Source organism: Piliocolobus tephrosceles, chromosome 17 (assembly GCF_002776525.5).
Source record: "Piliocolobus tephrosceles isolate RC106 chromosome 17, ASM277652v3, whole genome shotgun sequence".
NCBI lineage: Eukaryota > Metazoa > Chordata > Mammalia > Primates > Cercopithecidae > Piliocolobus > Piliocolobus tephrosceles.
Genome location: NC_045450.1, coordinates 54346228 through 54357751, shown reverse-complemented (window position 1 = coordinate 54357751; position 11524 = coordinate 54346228). Strand labels below are relative to the sequence as shown.

Genomic DNA, 11524 nt, shown 5'->3' with positions numbered 1-11524 from the left:
GGTAGATGGCTATCAGTATGTTTTAAAGGTAATTATAAAAATGGTTTATTTCCCTTGTTTTATTAACACAGTCACTAAACTTCAATCTCAGTGTTTAATTTTCCCCAACAGTTTAGCTATTTCCAAGAAAAACAATCATTTGAAGACTGGCATTGCAGATAACAAAACAGTATTACCTGGTACTGGCTTCTCTTTCAGTAGGTAGTTTCAGTGGAAACAGAACCTCAAACCTGGCTACCCCGTTCCCACTTCACATCCATTAAAACACAGCCTCACTTTTTGCATTTCACGATTATCAAATGAACGATTCACTTCACGAAAAGAACAGTGAGCAGAATCCTGGAGAACCACAGAACTCCCCACCATGTTGTGCTAAACACATCGTTAGCACAGACACGGGAGACTGTCATGCTTCTCAAATCCTTCTCTTCCAGAACACCTGAGGATTACAAAACCAACACTTCTACTTAAAAAAACATCTTTTTTAATTAAAAAAAAAAAAATAAGTGTAGTCAGGGCAAGAAAAGGAAACCAGTGGCTTTATTGTGTGTAGTTCTAACAAACATTCACTGTGTGTGCATTCCAGCAGAAAGAGACAAAGATCTTCGTTCAAAATATTCTGAAATAAAATAGGTAAACTAACTCCATTAGTGAATATACAAAAGGAATGTTAATGTTACTTGTTCACAGTCAAAGGTGAAGTTAAAAAAAACGGAAGTTAAATAACTGAAGTAATGGTTTGCCCAAATAGCAAACGTAGGATATACGCGTGGGCAAAGAGCAGCTACTGAAGCTCATGAGTAGGATGCTGGATATAGGGTAGGTAACTTGACAAATGCCTCTGCTTCTTTGGAACCTTCTTCCTAGATCACCCCCACAAATTCCAAACCTGGCTCTTTCAGAGCACAACAGCCAAATGTAACTAAACTCCTCATTACTTCTGTGATATTTGGCAACAGAATGAGATAGTTAAAAAAAGAAAAATCAATTTCTTGTTGAGACAAGACATGTCTGAATCCATTTCTCCTGGGGTAGGAGGAGGTAATGAACATCAGCGTTCTGCATCTCAATCTCCTAAAATGGAATTTAACCAGATAGATATCGCTTGAGATTTTAAAGCAGGAGATACCATAAGTAATGATACTTAAGGCCTGTAAAGCATTTTTCATTGTCCCACGTTGCAGCTAAATGAGTATAAACGCAACAGTGTTCTGATTTCACAACATATGCATTTATGACAACTGCTAAAAGAACTTTACAGGCTCAAAAGATAGGTTCCAAGGGATTTTTGTTTTCGCTTAAGCAGTCTTGAGGAGAGCTAAACACAAGATAAACTTTGACCCCATCACTCTGTTATCTTGACAAATGTGGAAGTCATTTGGAAACCAAGACCAATTGCTGAGTAGGGGCTGGGGAATTTTGGTGTCATTTCAAACTAGTCTCTACTGAGGCAGGTTTAAACCCTGACTCTCAGACCAGGGGCAGTGGTACCAACACCCTCTATTTTGGTGGCATGAAACTTCTCTCACCTCCTCCTTTGTGTCCAGCAGCCACGATGTGTACAGTCCAGGTTGCAGCAGCAGCAGCAGTTAGTCTTCCTCAGGAATAAACAACCAAACACCCCAGAGACCAGCTCCAGGTGGCACTGTCAGCCAATGGGGACTGGCTCCACTTGCTCTCCAGAGGATTTTCACCACCTACCCATGGCAAGACTGTTTCGTGAATTCAAGTCTACTTCCTTAAAAAAAGTCCTTTTGGATGGATCTGGCTAGTGTGCTATATTACTTTATTGTTTAGAACAACCTCTGCAAACTCTCATGCAAGATTTACCTTTCACCTGGCTGTTTTTGGATGCAACAGAATAATGGTAAATGGACCCCCAAGTGGTTTTCCTAATACAAAGTGACATCACATCAGCAGTAGCTCAGAAGCACACTGGGTACTGCAGGGATTTCATGGGTGGAAGAGACAAAGTCTAATTATCTTTTCCTCTGGCTCTCAGTAAAAAACAAGTCCAGATGTAAACAGGAAAAGAAAACCAATATGAAGTAGAAAAACATACCTTTTGCACTGGCATTTACCTTAAAATAACAAAAACACCAATTTCACTTAAGATGGTAGTTCTTTAACACTGCTTATAAGCCAAATGTTTTTCATTCAATTTTGGACATTGCCAACACACTTTTACAACTGATTCAAGTTATCTTCAGGCTTGGCTTTAGATTGAATGTTCCCTTTCAAGCTCCTCAATACTCCTCTGTTCTTTACTTTTACCCCAATGTACTCCAATAATCACATAATTTATTTATTACAGGCAATCATATACCAATCCTTCCTTGCCTTTAAATAGAGAAGCATCAAGTCATACCACTTTTGTTAAATAATAACCAAGGTTTTTTATCAATATTGTCTTAAAAGTAGCATCTTATAATGCATACGAACATTTTTCTAAAGATAAAAGTTTTACTAAACCCATATCCCTGACAGTAAAACTCAGCCAGAAATCTCCTAAAATTACTCCCAAATATATCCAAGTGTGCAAGTACAAGGTTAATATTATTTTGATGAATTCTGTATTCATTCAACTACTAAATTACAGGATACAAGACCTGGGTTGAACTTTTTCTTAAATAGTTTGCATGGGCAGTCCCTGGTTTGCTGGGCAGTTTCCTGTCTCATCAAATCCCTGGCAAGCTGGGAGGGAGGAAGGAGATGCTGAGCAGCCTCTATGGTCCTTCTTGAACCAAGCTGCTCCCTGCCGGATATGACAATGGCTCAGAAGCAGACTAGCAATTCTCAAAGGACAGGGAGAAAAATCACCAGAGTTGCTGGCAGAAAACAGCCAGTGTTCTATTTATTTCCTCAGGTGCTTCCATGGGGAAAAAAATAAAAGTCTAATATGCCAGAGAAATCATCACTGAACCAATAAGACACAGTAACATAATTCTAGTAACCTACTTCTCAATGAACACACATCAGAGAAAAAAACTGCCAGTATTTTATTCTCATGGAAAAACAGAACAAACCCACAAGTTGGAGTCATGGAGGTAAAATACAGAAGAAATGGAAAACGGGCTCTTGTCATGAACTCTCACTTTCAAATACCATTTTATATGGGAGTTACTTTACTCGGGGGCAAACAGAAGGCCATACTGGAGTCTCTTACTTTTGGAAAATGGAGAATCAAAAATTTGCTAATCAACAAACAAAATAGGAGGGAAAATCCTTGGTAAAGCTCTACAGACATAATTATACATTTATATTTTACCAATAAAAGATAGCTAGGGTAGAAAAAACAGATGGTTAGAAACTGGTGCCAAACCAAAGTGAAAGCTTTGGTGCTTTTTCTAAACTCCTATCCTGAAGCAGTGGTTTTCAATATTTTTCTGAAGAAAGATAACTCTGAATTCACCAGGGTTCTATCACCCCAATTCATCCCTCCCTCTCCGGCCCCAAGACATAAAAGGGCCATGTAGTTTTTTTGTCCAGCACCACTTGGGAAGGGGCTGGGCTCAGGGGGTGGGAAGAGCTACCTGCTGCCCTAGCTTGAAAGGAAGGAGGAGGTGGCCACACCATTCCTTGTAGTTTTATCATGCACATAAAAGGAACAAAAATCATTTGGCAGTTTTAAGTTTAATAGGTGCATACCTTTACTTCAGGAATTAAACCCCTTATGATAAATAACAGAATTAAATCAGATTTTATTTTAAAAACCAGATAAGGGTCTCGCTATGTTGCCCAGGCTGGTCTCAAACTCTTGGCCTCAAGCAATATTCCCACCTTGGCCTCCCAAAGTGCTAGGATTACAGGCCTAAGCCACCGCACCTAGCCCTAAATCAGAATTTTTTTTTTTTAATTTACTTAAAAGAAAAATGAAAAAACAAAAGTTTCAACACTGGACTGCCGCCCTGTTAAGAATGTCTAATGTGCAATCAAAGTACTGGAAAGCAGGCATTTTTACGAAAGAGCAATGTCACTATAACTTACGAACAGGAAGTTTTGAAATATAAGGGTACTCATGGAAACCAGTGAAGAGAGGAAACACCGGCAATCATTGGACACAGGACAGTGAGCAGGTACTTTGGGAGTAAGGCTCTGAGAGATGGAGGACACTGGTCCCAGATCTGAGGTGGATGCCTGGCCAATCGTCTCGACTCCAAGGGGGAAGAATGCAACTGGCAGGATTCGAGGAGAGGGCACTTCTGCAGCCCCCAAGCAAGTCTCTAGTTTTCACCCCAAAATGGATGCACTTTCCAACTTCAGCAAAGCCTCCTCAGGAGGATTTGCTTTCCGATGTGTAGTAGCGGTACAGGAAACCTAAGAGAACAGCGCCTATGATGGGTAAAATCCAGTATGACCAGCAACTAGGAGGAGGGGGAGAAAGCAATAAAATTGTTAATATTTTAAGACAAATGTTCACTATCTTTCAGCTTTCACATGTTTTTATATGGGCAAGGAGTTTTTACTTTGGGAAATTTAACTGCTTTTATCACAAAGTAGTTGGGGAAAAAATATTTGGATTAGAGTGACAATATTACAAAGTAATTTTTTAAAAGGTTAAAAACAACCAATAGTATGATATCAAATAAGATGCCTTTACATGCCTTTATATGTGTTTCTACAAAGTTATATAGTGGTTATTTCTGAGTTAGGGATTATGGATACTCTCACATTGTCTTCTTTGTGCTTTTGCTTTTCACGTATTCTGCAATTAACATTTTTAAACAGGAAAAAACACCATTATGTAAGTGACATTCCATATATGTATTTTTAAAAAATCCATCCCAATATAAATTCGGAAGTAATCATATCTAATATAACTACCAGAAATATCCTATCTGCTTCATATGTATTTTAAAGATTTAATCCTTACAACACCCTATGAAATACAGTTATTATTCTCATCTCATACAAGAGAAACATAAGCTTTGCACCCCAAATCCCAAAGCTAGTAAGGGAGTTGGACAGTGTGATTCCAAACCCATCCTCTTAATCCCTAGTTAAGTTTGGACACTAATAAGTATACACATACACAGAAAGTATATACAGTTCTAATAGGGTAAAATAAATGGCAGCTTCAAAAGTACTGCAAGAGACTTTCCTTAGGAGCTTCAGAACAGTCATCATTCTCCTTAACATAATAATTCTTTAATAGAACTTATTAGCACACTAGTTTTAAAGTATAATTCTTCCATGATCCAAATGACCCGGCTGCCCCTCTACTTAAGACATATGAGTCTTGGTATTAAAAGGTTTTGAAGTCAATAAAACGAGCTGAAGTTCATAAGAAAAATGATTCTTTGCCTAAACATGCCTAGCACTCTGTATGCTTACGTATGGCAAACAGCTACGCTGGACTAGTTTGGAATGTCAGCCAGGTAGCTTTGTTTAAAATACCAAGCAATATGGCATGTATAACAGCAATATGCACTGGGAACTCTGAAGTAATCTCCTGATAAAAGTAATGAATTCAGACTCCTTTAAGAGCAATCACAAAAGCCTAAAGAATCCAAAAGTAGGATCCTTGAGAAAACACTGAAGAATAAAATTTGTCTTTTTTTTTTTTTGAGATAGAGTCTCGCTCTATCGCCCAGGCTGGAGTGCAACGGCGCGATCTCGGCTCACTGCAAGCTCCGCCTCCCGGGTTCACGCCATTCTCCTGCCTCAGCCGGTGGATCCGCCCGCCTAGGCCTCCCAAAGTGCTGGGATTACAGGCATGAGCCACTGTGCCCGGCCAGAAAATTTCTTTAGTACAAAAGACTGAGAATGGCTGACACCAATACTCACATAATCTTTCCTAATACTTAACTGCGACTGAGGAGAGAACCAGACGAAACACATTTATACTGCATCACAGGAGATTCAGGTTCAACAATAACTTCCTGTCGTAAGACAGACTTTTCTTCTTGGAGATTCATCCAGATTACTACATGTTTGTGATTCATTTATTTTTATTGTTTTGTAGTATTCCATTGTATGAATATACCACAGTTTATTAGGGTTGTTTCTGATGTTTGAATATCTCGAATAATGCTGCTGTCAACATTCTTGTACATATTTCTGGGTGTACTTGTGCACACATTTCTATCAAGTATATCATTGGAAATGGAATTGCTGGGTCAAAAGTTAATTCATCCTGTCAAATTTACTAGATAATGCCAACCTGCTTTCCAAAATGATTATATTCATTTACATTACCCTAGGAGTGTTTTTAAGAGTTGGGGGATAAACTTTCCAACCAACTCTTATTTGCAAAATTTTTAATTTTTACCAATCTGGTTAGGTATGAAATATACCTATGATTTTAATTCACATATCACTAATGATGAATGAGATTAAACCTCATTTCCATATGTTTACATTTCTGTTTCCTTTTCTGTAAAGTGTTTAAGTCTTTTTCTCATATTCTTTTTTTTTTTGAGATGGAGTCTTGCTCATCGCCCAGGCTGCAGTGCGGTGGCGCGATCTCGGCTCACTGCAAGCTCCGCCTCCCGGGTTCACGCCATTCTCCTGTCTCAGCCTCCCGAGTTGCTAGGACTACAGGCGCCCGCCGCCACCACCCCGGGCTAATTTTTTGTATTTTTAGCAGAGACGGGGTTTCACCGTGTTAGCCAGGATGGTCTCGATCTCCTGACCTCGTGATCCACCCGCCTCGGCCTCCCAAAGCACTGGGATTACAGGTGTGAGCTACCGTGCCCAGCCCTTTTTCTCATATTCTACTGAGGTTTTAAAAAACTGATTTGTAGGGATTCTTTATATCTTCTGCCTGATAATTCTTTTTTTTTGATCTTTTTTTTTTTTTGAGACGGAGTTTCGCTCTATCGCCTGGGCTGGAGTGCAGTGGCCGGATCTCAGCTCACTGCAAGCTCTGCCTCCCGGGTTTACGCCATTCTCCCGCCTCAGCCTCCTGAGTAGCTGGGACTACAGGCGCCCGCCACCTCGCCCGGCTAGTTTTTTGTGTTTTTTAGTAGAGACGAGGTTTCACCGTGTTAGCCAGGATGGTCTCGATCTCCTGACCTTGTGATCCGCCCATCTCGGCCTCCCAAAGTGCTGGGATTACAGGCTTGAGCCACCGCGCCCGGCCCTGCCTGATAATTCTTAATCAGTTTTATGTTTAGCATAAGTCTAAGTTTTATAGCATAAGCATAAGGTTTTTTTTTGAAGATGGAGTTTCGTTCTCTTTGCCCAGGCTGGAGTGCAACGGCATGATCTTGGCTCACTGCAACCTCCGCCTCCCAGGTTCAAGCGATTCTCCTGCCTCGGCCTCCCAAATAGCTGGGACTATAGGCACGCACCACCATGCCCAGCTAATTTTGTATTTTTAGTAGAGATGGGATTTCACCATGTTGTCCAGGCTGGTCTCGAACTCCTGACCTCATGATCCACCCCTCAGCCTCCCAAAGTGCTAGGGTTACAGGCGTGAGCCACTGCCCCCCGCCCTGCATAAGCGTAAGTTTTATGTTTAAAATCTGCAATTTTGTGGCATGTATTTTCAAAATTTTATGCAGCATTTTGTTGACCCTAAGCCCTCAATATTAAGGAAACTAAATTTACTAATAGTTTGTACTTTTTTATACTGTGTCCATTACCTCAAATAATAGATCTGATATTTTACGGGAAAAAAAAAAGACATATTTTCTTTCTCTGAAATACTTCGAGATGTCCAAAAGATAGAATGGCTAGCTCTATATAATCTCCACAAATATATTGTACAGGCCAAGGATTCCACAGTCATTTTAGATAGAGGCACTTAAGGGAAGGCAATTTATAACTTTCAGAGCTAATACTAATGAATTACTAATATTAATGCCAAGGAATATATTTTAAGTAAACCTGAGAAAATCCAAATTCCTAAATATGACTGTAGTGTTTTTTTCTTCTGTAAAATGTAATAATGGCACCTATCTTACAGAGTGGTTGTGAGAAGTAAATGAGATTAAGTTTTAAGTAGAATAGTGTAGCTGGTTTGAACTGCAGAGACTGAAGGCTGAACCACTAGTAGCTACCTGTCCACGCATACTGGCCTCTTACTGAGTGTGATTCCAATTTGTGTCACAATAAGATTAAAAAATTACTCAAGGCATGAACTTTTTAGATTATTCAAAACGGCTAAAACTGTAAAAGCTAATTTTGCTAATGTCAAGGAACAACTGAATTTGCAGTGATTTGGGCCAAAAAAGAATTAGTTGTCAAGCTGCACTCGTAAGTTATGTTACATACATATACTTACAGAAGAGTCTCTTGCCAGACATTACCTTGACCATAAGGAAATCTGTTAAGGGGATACTAACCTTTTGCATGTATCATGTTTTGAAGGGTCCTGAAAATGACACATTCAAAAATAACAAAAAGAAACAAGATTAACATAGCACATATACATTTTCTTGAATAGCTACATAAACCCTGTAACTGATACCAGAACTTCACTTTTCATGCATTTTGGTGTTTACAAATATATAAGCAATGGATGGACTGGGAATTTTATTTCTGATAACATACTAGCACTTTGCTAGGTTCCTTCCTACTGAAGAGTCACTAATGAAAGCACAGAAATGACCTAAACTTTTTTAGATGTTAAAAAATGTTAATGATACAAACTATATTGAAATGGACTACTTTGTGGTCATGATGATGTGCCTGGTTCAGCTGGGCTTGCCACTGGCAGTAGCTAACATCATACTTTCTAAAAACCTTTTTAAAGCCCAAAAAGCTCTTCTAACACGTAGATCAACTGTGAAATCCTCTAGATCATACAGATGATTGCTTTGTAGATCACAAAAATATACTGGTTCACTCTTTGAAATCATAATAATTATGAAGGGAGACCTTAGAATTGATTTCACAATGAAAAGAGAAAAAATGGAGTCAAAGGAAAGAAAATGACAAAATAACCTTAAAAAACAAATCTTAGCAATAAAAGGTACTGAAGTATTGATATCTGCTACAACCTTCAGAGCATTATACTAAGTGAAAGAAAGCAGACACAAAAGACTACATATTATATAAATCTGCTTTATAAAATGTTCAGAATAGGACAATCAATAGAGGTAGAAGTAGATTAGTGGTTGCCTCGGGCTGGCATGAGGAGGACGAGTTGTAGGGAAATGGAAAATGACTGCTAATGAGTGTGGGGTTCCTTCTTGGAGTGAGGAAATTGTTCTCAAATAGACTGCACAGCTTTGTAAATACACTGAAAACCATTGACTTGTACATTTTAAATAGGTGAACTGTATGGTATGTGAATTGTATCACAATAAGGCTGTTATTAAAATTTTTTTACTCAATTTAAGTATCAAATGAGGTACTGATTCCATTAATCAGCTGTATAGTACAAAAGGCCTGCTAACTTACTGCCAGAGGACAATAAGACTTTTAGCATAGGTTACTGCTGCCCAAAATACCATCTTTGCAAAATGTAGAAGTATTTCACGGTATGAACATGGAATATTAGCTCTGCTTAACCACCGTTTTCAATAATCTCCAAGAATTTCCAGAAACCAACCACATTGGCCCCGATAGACTTTAGAGCAGTCCATGAAATGAGTTTTAATTTCACATATATCCAAAACACTGCCATGCAAATGAATACATGCCCCAAACCTGAAAGAAATTAGCCTGTAGACAAGAAAAATGTCAAACGAAAGGTTTTAAAGAAACCATACTAACATACTATTATACTTCTTTAAGACTTTAATTATTATTGTTATCTGGGACATTTCAGCTAGTCTAGTAAGGATCTGATTAATTAAAATGAGTTACAGGTCAGTCTTTGAAAAATACAACGAATGTTACTATCTACTTTACAGATTCAGAAGGTGGGAGTGGTAGCGATGGTAGTATGTGCATCAAGTTAATTTATAATATTGCCTTTTAAAATAAATATTCTACCACAGTAGCTGAAAAATAATTGAATTCCATCAAGAAAATATTCATGGTCTTTTATGCTTTAGCTACAGAAATACCAATGATTTATAGACAAAAAAATGTAGTTACTATTTTTAAAAGGGATAATTTGAAAGGCTTATATGAGAGCATCACAGCATAATATACGTATTATGATGCTTAATCTATAATTAGAGTAAAAATCATATACTTCATATAAACAGATTCTCTAGATTTCAAAGCTTTTAGCCTCTTTTACAATCAAAAGCCCTGGATGTCTGCTAAGTAGGGTGAGCCTTAGAAAAAGGTAATAAGCAACTGAAGAAAGAGAACAGAGACAGCCAAAACCGTACTATGGTGAAATGTAAGAATTTCTAAACAATAAATAATTTAAAACATATGGTGTTCTTTGAACTAAGTACTGCAAAATAGGCCTGTTTTAAGATCCATCCCTGGGGCCAAAAAAAAAAGACCAAGTTGTTTAACTCATTAAAGGAAAGAGAAGAGAAAGAGGCATACACTCCCTCTAGGATACTGACAGCCAAGTAGATGCAAACCATAGTGACCCCACTTTTAATCAAATACATAATAATCAAAGAGATGTTGAAGGCACAAGACTCTCAGCCAAATTTGGAAATAAGCCAAATTGGTTATTTTAAACTGAAATGAAAAAAAGTTCTATTAACACATAACCTCCCTTCCCTAGGCACAGCTCCCCCCAATCTTCATTTCCACAGTTAAGCACTGGGCTAAATCTAATGGATGCTTAAGGGAAATTCTTACAGTTTATAGTTGACTTTAATCTATCCCTTCAGGTATTGAGGCATATCTACCTGGTTATGTCCATGCTCTCAACCTTTGGCATGGAAAGTAATAATTGCAACACTATGACTTCAGTTACAAGAGCGAATCAAATCCACAGTTCTTCCAGCATAACCCCTACCAAGCAATTAATATGCATGCTTCTTTTTCTTCAAAACGCTTCGAATACACTGGCAAACAACAAAATTGCTGTGAGTTTTGGTATTATAGGTTCTAAAAAAAAACTGCTGTTAAGTCTACTCTGACTTTAGCTCAAAACTCATGGAAATTAACTGTTTAAATCAAACTGGTTCCTCAAGTTCAAGGTTCATTAAGGCTTTACTTGCCCACTAAAATAAATAAGTAAAGGCTAGGCACTTTGGTTCACACCTATAATCCCAACACTTTGGGAAGGCTGAGGCAGGAGGATTGCCTGAGCCCAGGATTTCAAGCTTGTAGCGAGCTAGGATTGTGCCACTGTACTCCAGCCTGGGGGACAGAGCAAAACCCTGTCTCAAAAATGAATAAATAAATAAGTATATTTATATACATATAAACACTAAAGACAGACTTTTTAGGGAAAAAGGAAATATTTTGTAATACCTTAATAGAATTTTTATAAAGCTGCTCATAACTAAAATTATATCTAATATCTTCAAGCCCAATGTTATAAATCAGTTTCCTAATTTGTAAAATGAAAGGCTCAAATAAATGTGAATTCTAAAGTCATATTCAATTATCTCAACACAATTTTCTAAGCCAAGGACATTGTGGCGAAACCTACAGGAGCAGGCTTCTTTTTTTTTTTTTTTTTTTTTTTTTTTTTTTTTTTTTTTTTTTT

General features: G+C 37.9%; 1 protein-coding gene across 1 annotated transcript in view; it reads right to left on the bottom strand.

The window, feature by feature from the left end:
- Positions 1–2117: 2117 nt before the first annotated feature.
- LOC111541408 (cytochrome b5 type B) overlaps positions 2118–11524 on the bottom strand; it is a 41304-nt gene continuing 31897 nt past the window's right edge. The window contains exons 4-5 of the mRNA XM_023210293.1: positions 8292–8320; positions 2118–4364 (exon numbers count right to left, since the gene is read on the bottom strand). Coding sequence (XP_023066061.1) covers positions 4274–4364; positions 8292–8320 — 120 coding nt within the window. The 3' untranslated portion in view covers positions 2118–4273. The remainder of the gene's footprint in view (positions 4365–8291; positions 8321–11524) is intronic.